The sequence below is a fragment of the Xiphophorus couchianus genome, chromosome 13, assembly GCF_001444195.1.
Source record: "Xiphophorus couchianus chromosome 13, X_couchianus-1.0, whole genome shotgun sequence".
In the NCBI taxonomy this organism is placed as follows: Eukaryota; Metazoa; Chordata; class Actinopteri; order Cyprinodontiformes; family Poeciliidae; genus Xiphophorus; species Xiphophorus couchianus.
This window is the reverse complement of record NC_040240.1, coordinates 25,793,873-25,820,846: the sequence shown is the minus strand read 5'-3', so window position 1 is coordinate 25,820,846 and position 26,974 is coordinate 25,793,873. Positions and strand designations below refer to the sequence as shown.

The 26,974-nt window shown below is 46.1% G+C and overlaps 1 protein-coding gene across 3 annotated transcripts; it reads left to right on the top strand.

Annotated features, from left to right (window-relative positions):
• The first annotated feature begins 815 nt into the window (after positions 1 to 815).
• ext1c (exostoses (multiple) 1c) lies at positions 816 to 26,974 on the top strand. Of its 3 annotated transcripts, none has more exons than XM_028036424.1 (12): positions 816 to 1,319; positions 4,939 to 6,090; positions 19,510 to 19,603; positions 21,476 to 21,583; positions 23,345 to 23,464; positions 23,551 to 23,683; positions 24,404 to 24,522; positions 24,821 to 24,916; positions 24,983 to 25,069; positions 25,146 to 25,306; positions 26,263 to 26,437; positions 26,499 to 26,974. In XM_028036424.1, exons 2-12 carry the CDS (start codon positions 5,144 to 5,146, stop codon positions 26,682 to 26,684), a joined length of 2,226 nt encoding a protein of 741 aa, XP_027892225.1. In that variant the 5' UTR covers positions 816 to 1,319; positions 4,939 to 5,143; the 3' UTR covers positions 26,685 to 26,974. The 3 variants fall into 3 exon arrangements, with proteins under 3 accessions (XP_027892225.1, XP_027892224.1, XP_027892226.1); XM_028036425.1 differs by having other exon boundaries at positions 819 to 1,319; positions 26,266 to 26,437; XM_028036423.1 differs by having other exon boundaries at positions 817 to 1,319; positions 24,821 to 25,069; positions 26,266 to 26,437.

The following is a 26,974-nucleotide window of genomic DNA, read 5'->3' as shown; positions in this document are numbered from 1 at the left end:
TATTTCCAGTTACTAACCTGTTTGAGAAAATATAAGTTTATCTAAATTTAGTCTCTGATGATAAAATGACTCAAGCCCAGTGTTGAGTTAACTTGGTTTACTTTGTCTATGGAAGCCCATTCCTGCCAAAAAAAAAAATAAAGGCCTGACAGGAAACCTCAATTGCGAGATTTAAAGTCAGAATTACAAAAATAAATGAACTTTCTGTCATAATTTTGAGAATAAAGGGAATTATGATAATCAGTGTTTCTCTAAAGAAACTTGTATGATGAAGTCAATGATCTTGACTTTGAATTTCTTAATTTGTATCAAAATCATTTTGAAAGTTAAATTATGTCTGATTCTAAATTATGAATGAAAAACTAAAATGACTTTAAGTCTCAAAATTATCCAAAAATGACGTAAAATGAAAATGGCGACTTTGAATATCCAAACTGACTTCAAAAGTCAAAATTGACTTTTAATCTCAAAATTATCATTTTAATTCTCAAAATTCATATCTCCAAAATTGACTGAAAGTTAAATTATGACTCCATATCAAAATTAGGATTTTGAATCTCAGAATTATAACATTGAAAATTAAAATTATGACTTCCTGTTGGGCTTTTATTTTGTCTTTCATGGCAGAAATGGATTTCCATATGTTCTCTGTTTATTTACAGTATATTGATTTCCTATAATAATAATAATTTTGTTTCTTTGTTTTTTAGAAATTTCCTCTGCAGCTGCTGACGTCTCATGACCACAGAGCGGCGCTGTCGAGCCGCGGAGCTCTTCCTCCTGACTCCTCCTCCTCCTTTAAAGGAGCCGCCGTCACGCGTCTCCGCGTCCCTCCACGGCCGCGCGTGACCCTCCAGTTGCGCAGGTCACGTCCAGATGTTGCGTGTCGCTCTGAACCAATCAGCTGCGGCCGGGGGGGCGGGTCAGAGCGGGGGCTGAGGATGAGGATGGAGCACGGCCCACGCGCGCGAGGACTCTCATCCTAGAGGAGGAAGAGGAGGCTCGCGCTCCTGTGCACGCGGATCAGACCTGTCTGCGCTGATCGGTTCGGTTCCGGTTCGGATTCGCTGCTTCCTACCCGCAGCAACAACACAGCGCGCGCGCCCAGCAGCGCACCTTTGTCAGCAGGTGATGGAGGCTGAACGGAGACGGTGAGGAGAGGTGGACCGAACCGGGCCGGAAGGACCTGGAGAGCCGGGCCCGGTTTATCAGGGAGTTTTAATTCCGCAGGTTCTGGACCTCAGAACCTCCTCGAAACCCCCGGTTCGGAAAGGAAAACCGGCTAATCGGTGGACAGTTCGGACCGGGACCAGGCACGGGTAAGACATGCTCTGTCGGGTTAAATGCTGCGGTTCTGTTGAGGTCCGGTCCAATGTGGTGTCAGATCTGAGAGGTTCTGGTCTGTTGAGGTCCGGTCCATCTCACCTGAGGTTCTGAGGTTCTGACACAGCGCGCGGTGGGCCGCAGTGCATGCTGGTCCTCCTCAGGTTCCTGCTCTGACGGATCCAGACCGACCAGAACAGAACTTTTCAGGACTTTAAAGGGAAGCTTAGAGGCGGGAGGTTCTGATTCTGGAGGTTCTGCTCACCGCGGACTGAGGTTGCCATCAGGTCCAGAAAATGGTGCCAAGGACCAGGTGGTTCTGTTCCTTCTGAACCGGGTCTTTAAGATGAACTGAACCTGACCGGGTCCAGAAAGGTGCTGGCTGATGGTGCCTTTAATGACCAGGAGAAAAAATTGATTTTTTCGGGTTAGAGCTGCGGATCAGAACCGGTTCTGATGAACTGGATCTCTTCCTGATGTTCCAGGTCCTGAGGAAGTTCTGGTTCTGGACATCTGATCCAGGTCTGAAGCTCTGGTTCCGGATGAAAATAAAAACATTTAATTAGAACCTCTGAGGTCTGAATCTGAGGTGTTTGGACCTGAACCGGGCCTGTTCAGAACCAGTCCAGTTGGATGCATCCTAAAACCAATCCAGAACCAGTTGGATCCGACTCTGGCTCTCCACCTTCACACAGCCCCCAGCATGATGCTGCCATCACCGGACCGGACCGGACCGGACCAGACGCCATCTGCACAGTTTTCACGCCCTGATCTAAAATAATGGAGCTCGGCCCATTTACAGCAGGATGGAAAACATACAGAACCGGCCCATCCAGAACCCGTCCAAACAGACCCGATTCAACCAGAACCGGCCCAAACAGTCGGGCTGTAATGACAGAGTCCCCGTTTAATTTTAGCTCCTCTGAGCCGCTCACCTCACCACAAGCTCTGTGTTTTCATCTGAACTGAACTAATCTGCTGCAGCCAGAGAAAACACACACACACCCACACACACACACCCCACACACACACACTGGCCTCCATCAGCGTTTTGCTGTAAGAATCCTTACTGTTGATACAAGCATAAAAATTCCTATCAGCCACTTGAATTTCAGGAAGGTCATTTTTCAAGATGGCCGCCGTTGTTGAGCTTTTTAAACCAATTCTTGCCATAAAATGTTTCCCATTTCCATGACTTGGATGAACTTTATGTCACATCAGTTTTCAGCTTTGGTCCTGATCACCAGGCCATGGTCTTGTGGTAAAAAACTTTGTACAAGCAGGCAGCATAATTTCAAAATAATAGCGCGAGGGCAAGCGCCAACTTTAAAGCTAGCATAAACTGTCTTTACTGTCACTGTTGCCTAAAAACTTTAGATTAAATAAATAAATGATGCTTAGCCTGGAGGGGGGCAAATAAAGCCTGGAGGGGGCAAATAAAGCCTGGAGGGGAGTATGATGGGATGTCATGAGAAAAAATGGGTCCAAGGACCAATCCTTGTGGTACTCCATGTTTAAAATCAGAGTTTCTGTTTTGAGTCATCATTAGGAGTGATGTGGTTCTGACCCGGTTCTGCTCGGGTTACCAGGCTGCCTGTCTGAGACCAGAACCTGTAAGTCCTTGAGTTTTTCACCTGGGCCGACTCTGTAATCTGATTACTGAAACCCAGTCAAACGATTCTCTGGAGGCGGAGAACAGCAGGGAGGAAAATCAATTCTTCAGCTGCAGCAGGAATTATTGATGAGGTGGAAACGGACTCTAACCCGACTTCACCCAGAACCAGAACCAGTGTCCAAAAGAAGCTGATCCAGAAGCCTTTGGAGCAGCAGCACAACGTGCCGCTCGGGTCTTTCTGAGACTCATGAATGTGAGGACGGGATGGAGACACCAGATGGTTTCCTTCAGCGGGAATTCTGATAAATTCATGAATCAGCATGAAGCTAAAATAGAAAATCTGTGAGTGGAAAAACAGCGCCATCTGGAGCTCCAGGGTGTTAGCACAGCGACGCGATGGAAGGACATCAGCAATGACCTTAGAGAAGCAGGTGAGAGGTCAAAGGTCATTCCCAAATCATCTGAAGAGAAATATTATTCCCAAGAGGCTGAGGTTAGCAGAACGGCAACGGATAGAGGATGAAAACCAAGATGGAGGAATCCAAGATGGAGGAAACCAAGATGGAGGAATCCAAGATGGAGGAAACCAAGATGGAGGAACCAGACACAGCAGAGCTGAGCAGAACCTATTTGGACTCAAGCAATGTTGAACAGGTGACTGGACCTTTGATCCATGTTGGTTCCATCTTTAACCAGAACTCTGTAGAATCTGCTAAGACCCAGTTTGTCCTGTAGAACCTCTAGAACTGAACCCCGGAAAGTCCTGGTGGTTCTGAATGGAAGCTTGTTGCTCCACATTCCAGATGTTCTGGTTCTGCGGTCTGAAGCCGGGTCAGAACGTTGGTCAGTAGAATTGGGTCGACCGTTAAACCTGAGTGTTCTCTGCTGGCTCCGATCGACCCGGTACTGTTTGTGGAGCCGCCAGCGGGCCGGGCAGGTAGGAGGAATGGGAAGGTGAGGCCTGAAAGCCGCCTTTGTGTGACTGCTGGCAGGAGGGGAGCTGCACACACACACACACACACACACACACACACACACACACACACACACACACACACACACACACACACAGTTAATGGGGGGAAAGTTTGTGTAAATAAAGAACCGCAGAAGAAGCGTTGAAACTCACAGAGACCTGGTTCTGTTCTGGCCAACAGCGACCCGGTTCTTCTGGTTTTAAACGGTAAACTGGGGCCCAGTGTGACGGTCCCACTTCCTCCCTTCCTGTTTCCTGTTTGGACCCATCAGGGTTCCGTTTGTTGGACCTAATTCTGAAATATCTCATTTTATTTCTTATGATTTCTGTTGTTTCTGAAGACCGGGTGGTACACTCTGTTCAGTCGATTCTGGCTCTGACCCGCTGACCTTTGACCCCTGACAGATATGACCTCTGCTGAGGTTTTAGGCCTCCTGCAGAGCTGCTCCATCCTCATCAACATTTAAACTGATGAGGATGTTTACTTCAGAACACGAAAACAATGTTTGTATTCATATACAGTTGATGACATCACGCATCGTTTCCTAGCAACCAGCCGTTTCCATGGCTTTTATCGGCTGATGTTCACTATGGGCTGCTGGTAAAGTTACAGTGAAAAGTTAGCAGCAGCAGCAGCTTTGGTTATTTGGTTAAGCTAACTGGCTAACTAAATATTTAGCTTGGATCTAAATCTTTAGTTAACAAGCTAAATATTTAATTAACTCTGCTTCAAACTAAATATTGGTATTTGTAAATACATGTTTCAACAAATCGAGGTGAAATTGCTCAGGAAGTTGCTCCACCTCTATCAGAGGGTGGTGTCAGTCGTGGTTTGGTTGCCCTGCCGGCAGCAGGCTCTGGTTTATGATGTTTGAATCAAACTGGATCCTATTAGAGAATCAAAGTGGTTCCAGTTCTGCTGCTGGAGCGGGTCCAGCCTGCGGCCCGGCCCGGCCCGGCCCGCGGAGCCACACAGCAGCAGCCTTGTTGTGCAGTAATGTCGTCTGTTTGCTCTCCTGTCCAGGTGGCGCCGCGCCGTCAGCATGAGGCAGAGCGAGGAGCCGGCCTTCATCAGCCAGAGCGCGGCCGGACGGACGGCTGCAGGAGCGGATCAGAACCTCAGATCGGATCGTTCTGGCTCAACGGTTGTCATGTTAGCGCCCCGGCCCAGACCCCGCTGTTAGAGTCCGGACCGCCCCGCCCCGGCCCGGTGGGGGGCCTGAGCCCCCATGCAGGCGCGTAAGAAGTACGTCCTGCTGGGCCTGTGCGCCTGCTGCTGGCTGGTTCTGTTCTACTGCGGCGGCGGCGTCCAGCTGCGCCTGCTGCGCCTGCTGACGCACCACCGCTCGGACGTCCTGCGACCCTGGCCCAACTGGACTGACCGGGCTTACCTGCCCCGCTACGCCCACCTGGACGAGCTGCAGACCGACCCGGGCTCGGCCGAGTCGCCACGGCAACGGCGGCAGGCCTGGTCCACGATCTACAGGGACAGCCGCTGCCGCATGGACACGTGCTTCGACTTCTCGCGGTGCCGGCGCCGAGGGCGGGAAGGCTTCCGGGTCTACATCTACCCGGCGGAGAAAGGCGACCGCGTGTCGGAGAGCTACAGGAAGATCCTGACCTCCATCGCCGAGTCGCGCTACTACACGCCGGACCCCCGTGAGGCCTGCCTGTTCGTCCTGGGGATAGACACTCTGGACCGGGACCAGCTGTCGGGTCAGTTCGTCCCCAACATGGACGAACGCATCCGCAGTTTCCCGTCCTGGAACGACGGGCGGAACCACCTCATCTTCAACCTGTACTCCGGCACCTGGCCCAACTACACGGAGGACCTGGGCTTCAACGTGGGCCAGGCCATCCTGGCCAAGGCCAGCCTGAACACGGAGCACTTCCGGCCCGGCTTCGACGTCTCCATCCCGCTCTTCTCCAGAGATCACCCGCAGAAAGGCGGCGAGCGCGGCTGGCTGCTCAGGAACACCACGCCGCCGCGCAGGAAGTACCTGCTCATGTTCAAGGGGAAGCGCTACCTGACGGGCATCGGCTCCGACACCCGCAACGCGCTGCATCACATCCACAACGGGAAGGACATCGTTTCCCTGACGACCTGCCGCCACGGGAAGGACTGGGAGAAACACAAGGACGCCAGATGTGACCATGACAACCTGGAGTATGAGAGGTAAGGGCAGGGCTAGGGGCGGGGCCTGTGGTAGGGGCGGGGCCTGGGGTAGTGGCGGGGACTGGGGTAGTGGCGTGGACTGGTGTAGTGGGCGGGATTGTGGAACTGTGGGCGGGGTTATGGCTACGTGGGCGGGGTTGGTTTTCCAGCATCACTCCTGGAGAGGATGTTTCTAATTTTGACAATATTCTGTAGATTAATAACAGATTATTAACATGTTAGTAACATGAACATTTATCACATGCTGATGATTTTCTACAATAGGAATCATATTTATGTGTATAAATATATATATGGTAAAGCATCTTTGAGTGTTGAAAAACTGTAATAAATCTGAAATGATTCCATTTAACTTCATAATTCTGATCAAAGAACCGGTCCTGAACCACATGAACAAACTGGGATCTGTGGGACAGATGGGAACCAGTTCTGTTCCTCTGATACCCACATGTCCAGGCCGTTCTAAGAGAATATTGTGATCAACTGGATCAGAACCAGAACCGACACCAGTCCATTCATCAAGTGACCATCATTAGTGGTTTTCACAGGATGTGGATTTATTAAACATGGAGGATGAACATGGAGAGCTTCCTCCTGGTTCTGGTTCTGTCCCAGTGACCCGCAGTGCAGCCTGAGGTTCTTACTGGGTCCCTTCAGGCTAATGAGCGGCTGCAGCTGCTGCCAGCAGATTAACCTGAAGGGACCGGAACCACCGGTGACCCGACACGTCCAGAACCAGCAGGAGCAGCAACAGAACCCGACCAGCTCAGATCCATGACACAGTTCTGCTCGGTTCTGCTCAGCCTGGTTATGACTGATAATCATAGAGTTATAACGATGAGATTCTGCAAATCAGAGGGAAAAATTGAGAAAGTCAGAAACAGAAACGCTGCAGACTGAAAAATACTAAATATAATGAGGCCAATGTGGCCCCCGGTGGCCCCCCAGGAGCGCCGCCTATAGTGCCCCTTGTGGCCCCCGGTGGCCCCCCAGCAGCGCCGCCTGTTGACGAGTCTCTTTATGCGATCACAGCAGGAATCCCTGCAGCCGCCGCGACTCTTTGTCTGGATCTGCTGGAGTGGAAACCTGCAGCTCCGCTAGTTACACCTCAGCGACCTCTGACCCCCGGATCCTCACCTAGCAGAGGAAGCGTTCCAACGATTAGACCGGGCCCAGCGACTCAGAGAAACCGGGTCAGAACCACCAGGCTCCTCCGACCAGAGGAAAAACCATTTAATATCAGCAGCTTTGATGTGAGCGGAGCGCTCTGATTGGCTGCTGCTCAGCGGCACTTCCTCCCTGCAGGGGAACCGAACCGAACAACTTCCTGGATCGGGTATTAACGGCGGGGGGTAACGGGGCTAAACTGGGATTTACCCAGTGGGGGGCAATTCATGGGCTGAATGATTATAAAACATCAGATTCTGGTGGAGGTTCTGACCCGGATTTGACCTTCAGATGGATGGATGGATGGATGCTGGAGAATTTTAGATTCCTGTTTGCCTTGTTTCTCTGTGTGTGTTAGAGTGTGTGTGTGTGAATGTGTGTGTGTGTGCGCCCCAGATAGCGCTGCAGAGGATGATGAATAACTCATGAAGCTGAGCTTTAAAGATGGCGGCCTCTTCCTGATGAATGGGAAACATTCGGAGGATTCAGATTCTCTGCGTTGCTCCAGAAACGTCTCGCCTGCAGGTTTCGCTCTGATGGATGATCTGAACATTCAGCTACAAACGCTGCTGAACCCACAAACCAGTGGCTGATGATGAAACACAACTTCCTCTCCGTTCCTCAGTCTCTGCTTTAACCTGGACAGCCTGGCGGTTAGCACGGCGGTTAGCACAGCGGTTAGCATGGCGGTTAGCACGGCGGTTAGCAGGTTCCCAGTGACCTCTGACCCACAAACCAGCAGCAAGATACAAATTTAGCTCAGGGCTAAAGAGGTAGTTAGCTAATATTTAGATCCAATCTAAATATTTAGTTATATAAAAATGAATACATATTTAATTTCTCATTATAAATAAATAGAGCATTTAGCTCTGGCAGAATATTTAGTTGAAAGCTAAATGTTTAGTTCGCTAACAAATACAAATACAATAATAAATGATAATATAAAAATAATTGTACAAAATAAAGAATATTATTATTTTTAGCTACCTATTTAGCTGGCTAACTGAATATTTATTTTGAACTGTGACATTTGTAAACGAGTAGAAGTCAGACTTTTAGGAATAATTCCTGGTTTCTGTCGGTTCTAAGAGGCTAAATAACTCCGATTATTTCCTGCCGGCGCCCTGCGGGCCTCGGCTCTCTGACGTTTCCTCCTGTTTCTGCAGATCTCAGCTGGAAACAGACGTCCACCATTTTCCCCCCCATGATTTTACAACACAGAACAGTAGGAATAAATCTTTAAAAGCTCCAGCGCTAGCCTGGTGCTGATGAGCGTCAGGCTAGCGCTGGGAGCTAACCTGATCAGAGCCAGGGAGGATTTCTGTTCCTGTTTATAACACGAAATGATAAAAGCGTCGTCATGACAACGTCAGGTCGGTTTCATCACCAGCGGTATAAATGGGCCTCCGCAGGAGATCAAAGGCAGATTTCAACATGGCCGCTCTGAGACGAAGAATGTTCCGACTGACGGTCAGGAGGAAACCTGAGCGTTTCCCCAGAAACGGGAGGAAGTGAGGTCAGGCGTCAGGCCTTCATCACCAGCTGCTTCCTCTTCGCTCCCTCTGGAAGTGAAGCCTCCTGTTCTGAGCCGCTTACCGCAGCCCTCTGATTGGCTGTTCCGCTTCACCTGGATAACGGACCAATCAGCTGTCAGCCTCGGACCTGGAGCCGCCAGCGATTCTGATCAGACCTGGTCTGGTACCGACGGACCGGCTGGTTCTGCTGTTCAGACATGAAATCTGACAAAATAACTTTTGTCTTCATTCTAGTGTAAATATATTAGTAATCTTAAAATCTTTAAAGTAATAAATCTGAACTTGTTTTAAGTCAATAATTCCTTAATATTGATGAAAAAGTTCCACTTTATTTCAGTTAAAACATTTTTCCATATTATAAGTGAAATAATCTGAAACTGGAACTTTTCACCAATATTAAAGAATTATTGACTTAAGTTTCTATATATTGATAAAAATTACTTTTACAAGTTAGATAGTTCACTAAAATGTTTACACTACAAACTAGATAAAAATGACTTGGTAAGATTCTGTGTTTTTGCAGTGTTAATCTGTATGGCAAGTCATTTGGGCCAAAAACACACCAGTAAAAGAAACCTCATAAAAATGATCATTTCTTTTCAGTAAAGGCTGTAAAAATGGTCGGTTGATCCAAATGGATCCAAAGTTCTGTAAGTAGTTCTGCACTGGTTCCATTTGGACCGATCAGAGCGTTCTCCGGCGCTCCCTGGTGCCACCAGTTTGATGTGTGTGGTCGGAACCGGTCGGAACCGGACCTCCAGCTGCGCTGGTCGCTGCTAACGACCATCCAGTCGGATATTTGCGGTGCGAGCTGCTCTAATGAACCCCTCAGATCCAGTTTCAGGGATCTGATGCTCGGCAGTAATTGGATGCTGCGTGTTGTTGGAGCTCAGCAGGGAGCTCTGAGGACTTGGGCAGTTCAGTCACACTCGCTGCTCGTGTGTTGTTGTTTAATTAGAGGATCTCACCTCCCCTGGAGTCCCGCTGCTGCCTCTTTGATTCCTCGCTGCTCTGCCTTCATCGCCTCTGTTTTATCTCCCATCATGCAACAGTGCTCCCCTCTGGGTGGAGACGGTCACCAGTTAGACAAAAACATCAGGAGCCGTTTTCTCCTCTATTTGTTGCAGTTCAATAAACAACTTTACTGCTGAGCGCATGGAGTGCTGTTTGTAAAGTCAGAAATTATCAGCAATAATTTGGATTATTTAGCCTGTTAAAGAAAAATACAGGAGTTAATTTTTCAGTCATATTTTCACCATGTTGTTCACTCATCTATAAATGTTGCTGTTTCAAATTAAATATATAGTTAGCAAGATAAATATTTAGTTTGAAGCACGATTTAGCTAAATATTTAGCATAGCAACAGAATATTAAGCTTGAAGCTGAATATTTAGATCCTGTCTAAACACTTAGCAAGTATTATGATAGCTAAGCTAAATATTTGTTTTACAAAATATGTAGGTTGAAGCAAAGTATTTAGCTATAATCTAAATATTTAGGTTTGAGTATTTAGATTACTGACAAAGTATTTAGTTTGTTAACTAAATATTATATTATTTAATATAGTAGTAAATAGTATATTAACTAAATGAATGTATTTAGTATATTAATCCTGAACATTTTGTTAGTAAGCTAAATGTTTTGCTAGCTAAGTCAACATCAAGCTCCTTACTGAATATTTAGCATCATGCTAAACATTTTCAGTAAGCTAAATATTTAACCAGCTATGATCAATATTTGGTTTACTAATTGATTACGTATCCAATCATATTTGTCCTGATCCGGCTCAGAGCTGTAGAACATGTTTCTCCGATTGTGTGTTTCTGGTTCTGGACTTGCCAGCGTCCCGGCAGCGTTTCTGACCCGGTTCTGTTAAAGACGCCACATCAGCAGCCGGTTCTAACCCTTCCAGAACCTGGAATCTGGACGGGATCCTTGCCCAGAAACACCAGTGCGGCCGCACACACGCATCAAACGCTGCACCCAACGCCAACAATGTCTGAGAAACCACACAAATATAACATAAACGGCACATTTCAGTGGAATACGGCGAGAAAAGGAGCTGCAGCTGCCGCCGGCTTCTCCCTGCAGAGACGGAAACACGACTGGAGACAGAAGCAGCAGGATTTACTGGAGCTGAAGTTTTTTCTCTGCAGCTCTGAGGCTGAGCAGTAAAACGTTTAAATAGACCAAAAACCTGTTTATCATGACATGAAGAGTTGCTGAGGAGTTTTCACCAGAAAACATCCACAGTCAGACTTTATTCAGTCAGTTAGTCCCTAACCATCACAGTGGTTGTCATGGAAACTGGTTTCAGGGTCCCAATGAAGAGTCAGGAGTAAAAGTTTGATATGTCTTAACTGGGATCAAACTGACAGGATGATCTGAGCTCAGAGTGAAGGAAACAGGATGCAGTCTAACAGCAGCATCACAAACAGATAATCCACAATAATCCGGAGGATTATGCTGCTTCTGTCCGAATTATTACAGTTAGTCAGAGATTTTATGGCTTTAATTGAAGCAACAAATGTATTTCATTCTTTCAGTGAAATTGGGTCAAAGAACAAAGCGACCAGATGGAGATCAGAACCAGACTGGAGGTTCTGGACGAACCTCCAGAACATTCGCTAATGTTTGCTAACCTCCGCTAACCTTTGCTAACTTTCGCTACTATCTTGACCTCATGCAGCAGGCTGCAAACTTTCCATCTGAAGCTGAACCGATTAAATCATTATAATAGGACTGAAGTGATTAATCGCAATTAATCGGTTAATGAAATAATCATCTACTAACTTAGTAACTGATTAATTGTTAACTGGATTATATAGACTTCAAAGAAACATTTTCTGAACGAACAACTCAGCCAGTCGGCATTGAAGCCAGAAATGTAGAAAATATTAACATTTTGCATTTAAGATAAAAAATCTTCTTTGTCTGTAAATCTGTTGGACCCAGATCTCTTTCAGCTCCACCTGATTCAGGTTCTGGAGAGAAATTTATTCAACACTTTAATTATCAGCCGGTTAATCCTGACCAGAGCTGCAGTAGCTGATTGTATTGCAGTTAATCAATAAATTAATCACCAGATCAGATGTATTGATGATCAGCTGAACTTTTCTCATGTTGATGTTTTTAGCTGCAGATTCATCTTTTGCTACAAATGATCAAATGTTCTCGAAAGAAAAGCTGTTATTGACACTTAGGCAACAAAATGTTGATTTTATTATTTAAAACATTTTCATTATTATTATTATTATTATTTTAATGTCTGATGCATTTTCAATATGGAATAAAATAAGTTTAGGTGATTAAATATAAAATCTGCAGAATGTGGGAGATTTTCTACCCGATTAATTGATTAATCATCAGAATAATTGGTTAGTAAACGTTAGCTGCAGCTTCAGAGCTTGGGCTACAAAGTCAGGTTTTTAAATCTTCAACATGTTTCCTCTGATTGGATGAAATGAGCCGCGGGGTCGCCATGGCAACTGCAGCTCTCCTGTAAACACACCACTTCATATTCTTCAGTATTTCCATGAAATATGACGATCAAACGGCTGGAATACTTTGTTTAAACTGTCTGGTTGGTTTGGACCCGTCCGGTTAGGTCCGGTTGGGTCCGGTTAGATCTGGTTGGTCCGGTTGAGTCCAGTTGGGTCTGGCTGGGTCCGGTTGGGACCGGTTGGGTCGTCTGGATCTCCTGATCAGAACCGTTTCACGGTTTCCTGAGGATTCCTGTAAACTGACTCCATGTTTGTTCATTTTATCGGCTGGTTTTTACTGGCTGCTCCTCGGCTTGGATGCAGGCCGGAGTGTGTGTGTGTGTGTGTGTGTGTGTGTGTTTAGCGATGCAGAAAGCTTCTCTCTCCAGAGCTGCAGTAGCTGATTGTGTCGCAGCGGAAAGACGCTCCCTTTCTCCTCTGCGTGTCTAATTGACTTCACGCCTGGTTCTGGTTCTGGTTCTGGTGCTGCCTCTGTGTGTGTGTGTGTGTGTGTGGGCTGAGGCCGGCTGCCAGAGCTAAAAGTGGGAGCGCTTTGTTTAGAGAGCATGTGTGAGCTTCTGAGAAACAAACCGGTAGAGGAAAATAAGTATTCAACACGTCAAAATGTTCAAAGTAAAAACATTTCTGATATTTTCACCAGGTGTTTGTTAGTAAACCAAAACAAATGAGTTCAGAAATGAACTTATGTGTGATAATATAAATAACAGAGTGTTGCTATTTGTAGCAAAGCTTTTTGGTAACGGCAGCTTCATTCTTCCTCACAAACCGACTTTAAATCTTCTTTGAACTCAGATTTTTAGTTCTTTACATAGATTTTCATTTGGATTCCAGTGGGGATGAAACAATTAGTTGAATTAATTGTGATTAATCGATTACTGAAGTAACTGCAAACTAATTAAATAACCGGGTTAACCGGAGCTTAGGGACTCTTAACAAGGCCGTTTGCTGAAAGAACAATGTCAAGTTGCATATGATGGTCCAATTAGATTTTTTAAAATTAAATTTGCTTAATGGAAAACATTCTTTGCATCACGAGTCACATGATCAGCCAGCAGATGTTGCCGCTGGCGCAAACCCCAAAGGAAAAGGAAACAGGAAGTGGTTGGTTGACGATGGCGCTGAAAGGTTTTAATGACTTATAGCTCAAACAGATTTATTCTCACATGGTTTTTAATTGTTTATTAAACACTTAAATTGTCAAATTGTGTTTTTTGACATGGTTAGAAAATTACCAAAGACTTACTCACATTTGTGATGGAAACGCAGCTGCTGATAGATTTCTCTGTCTGCTTGTGTTCAATACTTTTTCCCTGCATCTTTTCATATTATTGCATAAAACTCAAATTCTTAATTTGGATTGCTTGAGTTTTTACCCACATCTGGTGTCAACAGCCTTTAAAAACATGTTTTCTATAAAATATGTCGTGTTTAGTTCTGATTTTAGCCGCTGTATATTCATTTCATAATCTGTGTTGTAGCTGTGGGTTTTCCTCCAATCAGAGGGCAGCTGTGATGATGATGTCACGCCCCAGCAGCGCCGGCCCAATAAGAATCATTCCAGAACCAGCCGGCTGCAGAGAGCTGAGGCCGTCAGACACAAACAGGGAAACAGAAAAGCAGAAACGAAGACGTGTTGCTCAGACCTCGAGTTTTATCGAGTTAGCAGGTTTTAGCAGGTTAGCAGGTTTTAGCAGGTTAGCAGGTTTTAGCAGGTTAGCAGGTTTTAGCAGGTTAGCTCAGGTTTTAGCAGGTTAGCTCAGGTTTTAGCAGGTTAGCTCAGGTTTTAGCAGGTTAGCTCAGATTAGCAGCAGCTGATTCAGATTTAAAATCTGGATGTCTCCTGCAGCTCTGCTTTTATTCCAGTGGAGGTTAAGCAGCAGATCGCTCAGCACAGCTGCACATTCTCCTGCTGCTCTCTCTCTCCTCCGAGGCGTCAGAAGATCAATAGAAACCAGCTTCAGTCAGGAGCTGGCGCCGCGCCGCTGCAACCGTAAAGGTGCAGCCTCCCATTAGCGAGCTTCTGCGCCGGTTCAGAGCGAACCAACGTGTTGCTGCTCCAGACTGGTGATCAGAACAACAACAGAGACAATTAATTGATTTTTAAAATAATTGTCAACTAATTTAGTAATCAATTAATTAACTATCTGTAAAAAAAAAAGGCCATTTGCAGAAATCCAAAACTGAAGAAAAATGAAAACATTTTGCACATAAGATGTAAAAGAAACGTCTCTGTCCAGAACTTCAGTACAGGCGGGTTCAGCTTCTCCTGACTCAGATTCTGTAAACAATCTCATATTAATCACCTTTTGCATCCAGTTAATAATCTGCTAATCTAAGAGATTAATCACCAGATTAGATCTGTGTTGATGTCCAGCAGGAAGGCCTGAGATTTTCACAGGATGATGATGTTTGGATTTTTTAGCTGCAGGTGATCAAAGGTTCACTAAATAAAAGGTTTATTTTATTATTTAAAACAAATAATTTGTTTACTTGCATTTTTATGTATTTCTAATATTGTGCAAAAAGGCTTTGATGAAGAATCTGCAGTTTTTCGTCAGAATAACCGATTAATCGTCAGAATAACTGATTAATCGTTCTGTTCTCTGAGCATTAATATTGTGTAAATTGCTGGATCGGGTCATCCTGCTCCAGAACCGGGCCTCCTCCTGCTCTCAGCTGTTGTTCAGCTTGTTTACCAGAACCCTCTGGCTGCCAGGCGTCCGTCTCTCTCAGGAATGTTCTGGAGAGTTACTGGACCCGGGCCAGGCCCAGCACACTGCCTGCTCTGTGTCCCTCTCCCCGGCGCCGCTCAGGGCGGATCGGCCCGACCCGGTTCCGGAGCTCAACCAGCGCCTCTGTGCAGCGGACTGCTGGTGTCACGTTTCACTGCAGAGTGGTTCCTCTTCAGGATAAAAGATCTCTGCTGCGTCTTCCAGCTGCAGACACTGAGACGTTCTGACGGGTCCAGTTACCAAACGGTACCAGTTAGACGCCGACACGCCAGGAAAACTGTTCCGTTTAACAAACACCTAAACAACCTGACATGAAAATCTTTCTTTTTGCTCATTGTTGTGATTTTCTTTGTTCATCCTAATGAAGGTTGAAGCTGTTTGAACGTTTCGACTTTACAGGATGAAAAGTTTCCCAGTTGTAGAAATCCAAAAAAAGTTTTTATTTACTACGATTCTTCAGTCTTTGGTCACATTTCAGGCTGTTTGTAGTTCAGAAGCATAATAAAAGAAAAATAGACGAGTTGATTTAGTAGAGACCAAAATGTTCCTTCAGCCTGAAACTATAAAAGTTTCTGACATCGTTTGGTTGGTTTGACTCTGGAAGAACCGCAGCAGAACCGGGTCAACTGAACTACCAGCCTTCAATTCAGTCTGATGCTGATGAAGATGATGGCAAGTCCATCGGAGGGGGACGTGTCCCCTGTGTCCATGTCCTCAGCAGCAGGTTGGGGAGGGGCGTCCTGGTCTCCATCGCTGCCGTTTCTATTCCGAGGAGCCAGCTGGGAATGAAGCTCTGCCGCCAGCAGGCTCAGCCGGGATTAAAGCGGAGGGACGGAGTTCCGCCGGGCCGGGGTCCAGCAGGAGTTTACACCCCGGGGTCAAAGGTCATGCCCAGCGTGACCCAAACGCCTTCCCAAACTTTCCAGCTGGAGACACACAGAGAGACGGAGATTCATGAGAAACTCCCAACATTCCAGAAATGCCTCACAGATAACCAGGGGTCAGGCTGCTCCATGTCTCACACACACACACACACACGCACACACACACACACACACACACACACACACCAGGCTTCGGTCCCCACAACGTACTATATGTCAGGAAAATGGTCCCCACAAGGTATTAGAAACAAACGCACACACAGACATGGGTTCTGGTTCTGGTCGGCCTCAGCGGTCTCGGTGTTACGCTGGATGTGTAAAGCTGCTCCATGAAGCCGTGTTGTTTTGGGTCGGAGCGTTTGACGAGGGCCGGTGCCTTTGTGGGGCCCTGAATGGGCCCCGGCAGGCGGGTCAGCGCTAACGGATCGGCGCCAACCTGCCCGTTGTTCAGGCTGAAAGGAGGCGGCGCACCTGGGGGCCTGACCTGGCTGGTTCTGATGGGCCCATTCCCCCAGTAACATCTGATTATTGTGTCCAATCAGAACCGGTGGGCGGGTCCAGGTCGCTGCAGGACAACAGGACACGGATTCCCGTCATGTCCAGCTGAGCTCCTGCTGCTAAACTTAGCATCAAACAAAACGGCCAGAAAACATCAGAAATAACCTGAGAGAAAAGGAAGCAGCTCACCTTTCACTGGTCATTCAGTTACACACTGTTTCAAACTAAACATTTAGTGTGAAGCTAAATATTGAATTAACAAATTCAATATTTAGTTAGCTACATATAAATTAAAAAACTAAATGTTTAGGCTGAAAACTAAAAATATAGCTAGTTCAGAGCTAAATATCTAGCTATCAAACTAAATACTGAGCTTAGAAACTAAATATTTAGTTCACAAACTAAATGTTTAGTTAGGTAGCTAAATGTTTTGTTTTGTTAGCTAAAAAATTAGTTAGTTTTGATCTAAATGTTTAGCTAACAAGCTAAATACCGAGTACACAAGGTGGATATTTGGTTTACAAACAACATATTTAGTTAGCTGGCTAAATATTTAGTTTGAAGCTAACTAGCTAGCTTCAAACTAAATATTTGGGTTGAAGCTAAACATTTAATCTCTAACCTTGCTAGCTGTGATCTAAATATTTAGTTTGGAACTTAGCTGCAAACTGGTGAACATGAGATTTTGAAAAATGAACTAACTCCTATTTTTTCTCTTATGGACTAAATAATCCAGATTACTGCTGATATTTTTAACTTTACAAATGGCCGCCGGTATAAGATCCCCTGCAGAGCCCAGATGAGGCCTGTGGTTCTGCAGGTCGGCTGGATTCGTGGCAGATGAGTTAAATCCTTGCAGAGGAACCAGCCTGATGTTTTATTAATGTGGTTTAATCCGAATTAAAGCTGAAACATTTTATGTAACTCCTGATTAAAAACACAAATCTGCCGTTTCTCTTCACCTGATGGAGGCAGGAGAACCGGTGTTAGCGGATCAGCTGCCGCGGGGTCATGTTCAGATTACACCGCTCTGTGTTTAATGCAAGGCGGAACCGAGAAGGTTCTGCTAACGGGCTGGGCCGGGTCGGGCCGTGGCCCTCTAATGACAGGCTGGGCTGCGGTCCGGGTATTTGTGTTCACCATGCAGCCGTCCAGAAACAACAAGCTGCACGCCGGAGCAGCGCTGAGGAGGAGGAGGAAGAGGGGGTGGTCTCGGTTCTGACCCGGTTCCTGGATTCTTTCTTCCTCTGACTGGCAGCTGCAGAACTGGATTTACTGAGCGACTCGCCATTTGGACCCAGACATATTTCTGGATCTGGATAATTCAGTTAAAAACAGAATTTCTGCTGTTTTTAACTGAATTATCCTTCAGTCTGACCATCTCAGCCCGGTTCTGTGAGGTTCTGGTCCGGATCGGTTCACTGACATTCAGTTATAAAAACATTTCATATTTTAAAAAATTACTTACATTTTGCTTCCTAATTTAACGCCTTGAAATTGGGCCTCTGTCTCTTTAAGAAGCTCCTGCTCTGTCTGAAGCTCCGCCTCCAGGAAGTCGTCCCAACATGGCTCCTCCGTTAACCCTTTAATGTTTCTACCGGCGTTGCTCTGAGCAGCAGCTCTTAGAATGATGGATCACAATTTTCAGATGTTCTGCTGCGTTGCTGAGCTCCTTCATGTTGCTCCTCCATGTTGCTGAGCTCTTCCATGTTGCTCCTTCATGTTGCTGAGCTCCTCCATGTTGCTCCTCCATGTTGCTGAGCTCTTCCATGTTGCTCCTTCATGTTGCTGAGCTCCTCCATGTTGCTGCTCCATGTTGTTCCTCCATGTTGCTCCTCCATGTTGCTGAGCTCTTCCATGTTGCTCCTTCATGTTGCTGAGCTCCTCCATGTTGCTGCTCCATGTTGTTCCTCCATGTTGCTGCTCCATGTTGCTGAGCTCCTCCATGTTGCTCCTCCATGTTGCTCCTCCATGTTGCTGAGCTCCTCCATGTTGCTCCTCCATGTTGCTCCTCCATGTTGCTGAGCTCCTCCATGTTGCTCCTTCATGTTGCTGAGCTCCTCCATGTTGCTGCTCCATGTTGTTCCTCCATGTTGCTGAGCTCCTCCATGTTGCTGCTCCATGTTGCTGAGCTCCTCCATGTTGCTGAGCTCCTCCATGTTGCTCCTTCATGTTGCTGAGCTCCTCCATGTTGCTGCTCCATGTTGTTCCTCCATGTTGCTGAGCTCCTCCATGTTGCTGCTCCATGTTGCTGAGCTCCTCCATGTTGCTGAGCTCCTCCATGTTGCTCCTTCATGTTGCTGAGCTCCTCCATGTTGCTCCTCCATGTTGCAGCTCCATGTTGCTGAGCTCCTCCATGTTGCTCCTTCATGTTGCTGAGCTCCTCCATGTTGCTCCTCCATGTTGCTGCTCCATGTTGTTCCTCCATGTTGTTCCTCCATGTTGCTCCTCCATGTTGCTGAGCTCCTTCATGTTGCTCCTTCATGTTGCTGAGCTCCTTCATGTTGCTCCTTCATGTTGCTGAGCTCCTTCATGTTGCTCCTTCATGTTGCTGAGCTCCTTCATGTTGCTCCTTCATGTTGCTGAGCTCCTCCATGTTGCTCCTCCATGTTGCTGAGCTCCTCCATGTTGCTCCTCCATGTTGCTGAGCTCCTCCATGTTGTTCCTCCATGTTGCTGAGCTCCTCCATGTTGTTCCTCCATGTTGCTCCTCCATGTTGCTGAGCTCCTCCATGTTGTTCCTCCATGTTGCTGAGCTCCTCCATGTTGTTCCTCCATGTTGCTGCTCCATGTTGCTGAGCTCCTCCATGTTGCTCCTTCATGTTGCTGAGCTCCTCCATGTTGTTCCTCCATGTTGCTGCTCCATGTTGCTGAGCTCCTCCATGTTGCTCCTTCATGTTGCTGAGCTCCTCCATGTTGTTCCTCCATGTTGCTGAGCTCCTCCATGTTGTTCCTCCATGTTGCTGCTCCATGTTGCTGAGCTCCTCCATGTTGCTCCTTCATGTTGCTGAGCTCCTCCATGTTGTTCCTCCATGTTGCTGAGCTCCTCCATGTTGCTCCTTCATGTTGCTGAGCTCCTTCATGTTGCTCCTGTGTTGCAGGTTCGACTACCAGGAGTTGCTCCATAACTCCACCTTCTGCCTGGTTCCTCGGGGCCGCCGCCTCGGCTCTTTCCGCTTCCTGGAGTCGCTGCAGGTAACGGATCGGCTCGTCAGTTTTCTTCCCTCCATCCGTGATCCCACAGCATGATGCTGCCACCACTGTGCTTCTGTTCTGGTCTCCTCTCCCACATGTTTACTGTCTCTACATGGTTTATAGGAAACATTTGTTCTTCATAAAGATCAGATTTGTGGAGTCCATTTTTCAAGATGGCCGCCGTTTTTAACCTTTTAGCCAATTATTGCCATAAAATGTTGCCAGTTTTTATGACAGATGATCTTTATGTCACATCATGTTTGGCACTTTAGTCATCCTGATCACACAACTTTAAAATAATAACATGGAGCAAAACCTGAAACTGAGGACTTTGTTGTCAGTGAGTCTCAAACCAAACGTCAACAGGAAGGAGCTGAGAGACAGACGTCTTAATGGTTAGCGTTAGCTTCTGCTAATTTCTTAATGTGTTTAGTGTTTTAGCACTAGCAGAGCTAAGATTGTTGTTTAGGTTGTTGTGGCTAATGATCATAACATTTTGGTTATCTGTGGCTAATAACTCCTGATGATTTCAGTGTAAACATTTATTCTCCACAATGGCAGCCATTTTGAAAAATGTCCATCACGAAATGTCAATGTCAATGTCAAATTTATTTATATAGCACCTTACAGCAGACAAGACTGCACCAAAGTGCTGTACAAAACAACAACACAAAAACAACAACACAAATGACAAAACAGAACACACATCATTTAAATGCCAGAGAGTAAAAGTGAGTTTTAAGAAGCGATTTAAAATGGTCCAGGCTGTGGGCAGATCTAATCTGGAAAGGTAAGGTAACGAAAAGAAGATCAAGAAAATAAAATATGATTTCTATGGTTCCAAATGTGTAGTTTATGATTTGATACCAAAAACATTTATTTAATTGGCTATTTTATAACAACAATAAATTTCGCTTGACAACCATGGCGGCCATCTTGAGTAATCAGAAAAATGGAGTAAATATTATGTCTATTATATGATTTGACACCAGAGATAAATGATGGACAATTTAGTGCAGAAATAAATTTTCCCTGATGATATGTTGAAGTTTTAAGTCGCTAATGTTTTTAATTTAATTTAAATTTTTAAATTAAGCGCCGTCTGAACCAGGTCGGGTTCTTGTATGTGGAGATTTTACTGAATTATCTCTGGGTTTATCGGACCGGGCCGACAGGAAGCAGCTGAGTTAGCGCATTGATCCATCTGAGTGTTTCCTGTTTCCTGCTGAGTGCTCCGGTTCTGACTCGGCCCGGCCCGCTTTCAGCCCCTTAGCCTCAGACGGTCCATTAAGTCGTCCATCATGTTCCGGCCGGGCAGACGGGGCCGTCTGAGGCACATAGTTCTGCCCTGCAACATGGACCCAGACGGTTCTGGAAACACTGGGCCCGGTTCCAGAGAACCGACCAGTCAGCAGCAGGAAGCCTCTGTTTCTACTTCCTGTCACCCTTTCAGGGTCCAGCCTGGCGTGTTGGGTTCGGTGCCAGTCGGACCCAGAGTAGAGCTGTGGTCAGAAACTTTCCCCCAGCTCCAGGGTGTTTGGATCTCCCCTCACGGAGCCTCGCTGAAACCAGTCCAGAACCACAGAACCCGGTTCATCCCAGCTGCATCCTAATTCCCTCCAGCACCAGGTTTTCCCTTCCAGTCGCTGCTGCTGCCCCCTGCTGGGCTCATGGGGAACAGCAAGGTCCGGTCTGCAGAACTCAGAGGACGGGAACTCCAGAACCAGACCGGTTCTGTTCTGCTTTAGCCTCAGAGTCGGTCTCAGCTCCCACTAAGTCACTGCAGAGGAAAGCTGGCCTCGTTCAGACCTGACCCCACCCAAACTGTGTGTGTGCGTGCGTGCGTGCGTGCGTGCGTGCGTGTGTGTCCAGGCGGCCTGCATCCCCGTCCTGCTCAGTAACGGCTGGGAGCTTCCCTTCTCTGATGTCATCCAGTGGAACCAGGCCGTCATCGAGGGAGACGAGCGGCTGCTGCTGCAGGTAACACACACACACACACACACACACACACGCCTACACACACTTCTGCAGAGTGGGAGCCAAGGTTTGCTGGTTCAATCAAAGTTGACTCAGATTAAAACAAACCCGCCTGTAGAAGTTGAACCCCTCAGATTAAATGTCCACTGGAACAGACTTGACATGCTTCTGGGATTAAATCAATAATCAATCAGAGAGTTTGACATTTGAGTGACGCTTGTTTCTGATTGGTTTCTTGTTAACCAATGAAAATAAAGATCAGACTCTGAACCTCATTCAGTTGAGTTTCAGGAATCAGACAAAACAGGAATGGGTCTGAAACGAGAGACGAGTTAGAACAAATGTTCACAAAACTTTTTCAATATTCAGATAATGTTGATAAAACACAGTTTTACAATAATACAAAAGAATAAAGTTTGTTCAGTCACTAAAAATCACGCCGCGCCATCAGCCTCCTACCACTTCCTGTCTTCTTCTTTTCTGCCAGTAGTAACATCCTGTTGTTCATCATGTGACTCGTTAAATTTCTCTGCAGTTTTACAAAATAAACCAAAAAACCAACCAAACCAAAAAAAAAACCTCAGCGTAAAAATGTATGTTTATTTTATTTATTTATCTATAATCAAATTCGGTGTGTTACATTAAGCAAATTTATTTTCATAATTCCAATTTGTGCAATTTTATGGTGCATGGCATCAGAGCCAGTTTGTTTCCCATCAGAAATATTGATCAACTTTCACAGGAGCCCAGAAAAGTTGCTCAAAAGACAGTTAACTATTTTAGTGATAATATCTGAAGTTATTTTGAAAAAAAAGAAACGTTGTCATTAAACTGTAGGACCAACTCTGTAACAGTAAGCAATCAATAAATCAATTAATGCCAAGATAAATTAAATTGATCATTTCCATTTAGACAACAAGCATTAAAGAGACAGTCTCCTGTAATAAAAGCCGCCATTTTGAAAAACACCACAAACCTTTGACAGCTGCTACGTAGCAGCTAGTTAGCGCTAACTGCCCCGTTAGCCTGTTTTCCCAGTCTAAGCTGATTATCGTTTTAAATACAATTTTGGTTACAGAGACTTCATAATCCATTTTCATTATTGTTGTTTTGTTTTATTTAAAATGCTGAAATACTCTTTAGAAACTAAAGTTTTATTAGATGTTCTCACATTCTTGTGCCATTATTATTATATTTGGTAAAAATGGTCTGAAAATGACATTATCATTTGTATCAATAATTTCAACAGAATGTGTTAAGGTGTCAGACCTGGGTAAGATTTTTAATAAGGCGTTCGGTGAATTAACGCTAATTATTCAGACAAGAGTCTGTTAGCATTTTATGGCTAATCGGTACGATCGTTTAGTCAAGGCGTCCAACGCAAAATAAAAAAATATTTAAAATGAGTTTAAAAAGTCTCTTTTTCTAATTCAATAAAGAGTAGAAACATTTTCTTCAGAACCAGAACCCTCAGATTAGTCCTGAGCCAAACTTCCTGCGAGCCTCGGAGCGGACAGGAAATCAACGGGTACCTCTAATGAAGCTCGAATTATCCAAACAGAACCGGAGCTGGCGCAGAGTCCGATGTTTCGCGGGGACAGAGATCTAATTATCTTCCTGAAGGCAGAATCCATCTAAATTAGCCTCCATGTTCAGCCCTGGGTCCAGGTTCTGGTTCTGGTGTCGGCGCTCCTGTCCACCCTGAACATGTGTGAAAGACAGAGAGTCTTCCTCTGACTCTTCTTCTCCTCCTGCCGCCTCCAGGTGCCGTCCACCGTGCGCGCCGTACCTAACAAGCGAGTCCTGCAGCTCCGTCAGCGGACCCAGATGTTGTGGGACGCCTACTTTTCCTCTGTGGACAAGATTGTCCTCACCACCCTGGAAGTGAGTCCAGAGTCATCCGGGCCGGTTCTGCTGGGTCTGATGTAGGGCTTCCTGCTGAGATAAAACTACTTCCTGTTTCTGCTCAGATCATCAAGGACCGGGTCTTCTCCCACGTCTCCAGGAACAGATACATGTGGAACTCCCTGCCAGGAGGCCTGCTGGTTCTGCCAGAGTTCTCCACTCACCTGGCGCACTTCCCCTTCTACTACCTGGGACTCGGTACGCACACACTTGGGAACCGGGCCGGGACCAGGGAACCGGGCCTGGAACCTCCTCAAACCACGGCCCTCTTTCAGTTTCACTTCCTAAAACAAAGTTATTTTTGGATTGAAGGTTAATGTTGGTTCTGCTTTTGGGAGGAGAACCTGAGCGGTTTGGACTGCCGGGTCTGCAGGTTTCAGCAACTCAAGCTTAAGACTTTTATCAAAAGAAATTTAAGACTAAAGAAATGTTCAAACTTCATCCAACTGATAAAATTACACTTACCCGCGATAGACACAAACAAGCTAACTAGCGAGCTAGCATGGGTATTAGCAGGGAGTCACAGAATGAAATGAAGATTTCTGGTGTGACTCAAACTTTTGCTTGGCAGAAAAATCCCACGAGAAAAAAAAACATAGATTATATGAGATTAAATATGACAAAATATTATTAAATATCATTAAATATGATTAAATATTATTAAATATCATTAAATATCAGGTATTCTATGAATTTGGTCCAGCTAGACCAAATTCTGAGTCCTGCATTTAAAGCCAACTTATTTTATAAAATGAATTTTAGACATTTTAAGGCGTTAATTGTAGATATATGAATAAAAGACTTTTGAAGCACTTTTAGCTGTGGTTCTGACCCAGACCCAGCCTGTTGTTAGCTCATTAGTTGGTTCCGATTGGTTCGGACCCTCTGATCCGTCTTCTCTGTTCTGGACCGCACCAGGTGTCAGTCCTGGCCACGAGTTTACCGCCGTCATCCACGCCGTCTCGCCGCTCGTCTCCCAGTCTCAGCCAATCATGAAGCTGCTCCAGGTGGTCTCCAGGTCCAAGTACTGCTCACAGGTAAAGAAACGGACCCGGCTAAAGAGTGGGCTAATGTTTGTTGAATTAATGAACAACATGGTGACAGTAACTGAGAATGAAGCTCAGGATAAATAACTGAACAGTTTCTCAGACGGCGCCCCCTGTGGGTCGCCCTGAGAAGATCAGCAGATCTCCATTCATCCTCTGATGATCGGATCCAGTTGGTCAGAATCGGTTCTGGAACTGGTTCCTCCTCCAGTGTGAATCCTGAACCAGTCCCAGCTGGACCTCAGCCGGGTTCTAGAGGTTCTGGTGCTGATCCGGTCTCTGCTTCCAGATCATCATCCTGTGGAACAGCGAGAAGCCGCCGCCCAGCCGCAGCAAATGGCCGCCCATGCCCGTCCCCCTCGTCGTCACGGACAGCAGGAGGAAGGTGAGAGCCGTGATGTCACTTCCTGTTTGTTTCACAGCTGCGTCTCACCAGCTCTTCTCCTCTCAGACCACCAGCCGCTTCCTGCCTCACGTCGCCATAGAAACGGAGGCGGTGCTGAGCCTGGACGAGGACACGGTGCTGCTGACCAGCGAGGTGTGAGGAGTTGGACACACACACTCTCACACACACTCTCACACACACTCCCAGCCTGACGGCTTCCTCTCTGCAGGTGAACTTCGCCTTCCTGGTGTGGCGCAGCTTCCCGGACCGGATCGTCGGCTATCCGCCCCGGAGCCACTTCTGGGACCCGCTGAAACACGCCTGGGGCTACACGTCCAAATGGACCAATGAGTACTCCATCGTCTTGACCGGCGCCGCCTTCTACCACAGGTCCGCTTCATCAGACGGTCTGGGTCCGATCGGAACCGGGACCATTCTGGACAGACAGAAATCGATTTCTGGTCCTGAGGATCTTGAATGGATTCAAAAATCGATTTTTAAATGTTTGCTTTGCATTACGCAGCCAAGCTAACCTGATACTGAACACAGTTTGTTCAGGATGCATAAATCTATTTTTGGCTAAATATAAACTGAGTGAAATTGTTTTAGATAAATATTTGATTTGCTTACTCTTTTCCTCTTTTTTCTGACTTTAAATTAATTTCTGATTCAAATCTTGACCCTAAAAATCATCTCTATTTCTGATGGACATGAACATCAGAATTATTTCAAAAGATTTAAGTCTGATTATATGAATATTAAACACACCATGTTTTATTTAAGGCTGGGACTTCACCGTGTTAATTTTCATTTACTAATTGCCATTTTAATGCAATTCATCACCTTTATTTCCATGCAAAGTTGATTTCCAGAACCTGATGCGTTTCTGGTTCCAGAGTTAAATATTCTTCAGAAAAGTTTTATTGACCTGCTAAGTTTCTGGTTCTAAATGATCTGATTGGACGCTGGAAAAGGCTGTTGTTGTGTTCAAGTTGTACTAAAAGGAGTTAGCTCATCCGTGAAACAATGGTAGCCTAAATTAGCATCTCAATGCTAAACATGTAGCAGCTAAGCTAGCGTCCACATTTCTGGAGAAGATCCATGAAAGCTCCAATCTGATGGTTGAAGAACCTGGATAACATTAAAAACTATATTTTTTTCATTTTTTATCTTATGTGTCTATTTATTCAATTATTTAGCTGCAAAAATGGTTTTTGAATTAAAATGTTGCTTATTTTGACAATTAAATTAATATTAAATCCAGACTCTGTTGTTAATTCCATGAAACATTTTAATCCCGTCTCTAGTTTTTATTAATGCTCTGACTTCCTGTGGGCGTGTCCCTGCAGGTACTACAACTTCCTGTTCTCCCACTACCTGCCCCAGTCCCTGCGGACGCTGGTGGACCGGACGTCCAACTGCGAGGACATCCTGATGAACTTCTTGGTGTCGGCGGCGACTCACCTGCCGCCTGTTAAAGTGGCTCAGAGGAAGCAGTACAAGGAAGTCCCGCCTCCTCAGGTACGTCCTCCTGAACGTGGACAGGTTGTCTGAATGTCTCTGACGCGTCCCGTCCCCCCAGGGCACGAAGAGCGCCCCCTGGGCCAACCCGGAGCACTTCACCCAGAGGCAGGAGTGCGTCAACACGTTCGCCAGCTGGTTCGGCTACATGCCGCTGGTCCACTCCCAGCTCCGCCTGGACCCCGTCCTCTTCAAGGACCAGGTGTCCGTCCTCCGGAAGAAGTACAAGGACCTGGAGCGGGCATAGCCGCTGGACCTGACCGGACCGGAGCGGACCGACCTGATGAGCACAGGTCCAGTCCTCCATGCGGACCGGTCCTGGCGGTTTTGGATGGATAGAGGAGTCCTTGTGGACGGTGAAAGACTTTCTCTGATGGACGGTGACAGAACGCCAGAGGGACCGGTACCGGTTCTGCTCAGCCCACAGCAGAACTTTGCAGGAGTCGTTGATAATAATGAACTGATTATTTCACAGGGAAATGTTGTCAAACAATAAAATGATTTCTATCAGAACCAATAAAGTGGTTCTAAATGCAG

What these genes read in the sequence shown, in the direction of transcription:
- ext1c (XM_028036423.1), top strand. Translation starts at nt 5,144, where the DNA reads ATGCAGGCGCGTAAGAAGTACGTCCTGCTGGGCCTGTGCGCCTGCTGC. An exon ending in GCTTCCTGGAGTCGCTGCAG is followed by an intron (nt 19,604 to 21,475) that starts GTAACGGATCGG and finishes GTGTGTGTCCAG; the next exon opens with GCGGCCTGCATCCCCGTCCT. An exon ending in ACGAGCGGCTGCTGCTGCAG is followed by an intron (nt 21,584 to 23,344) that starts GTAACACACACA and finishes TGCCGCCTCCAG; the next exon opens with GTGCCGTCCACCGTGCGCGC.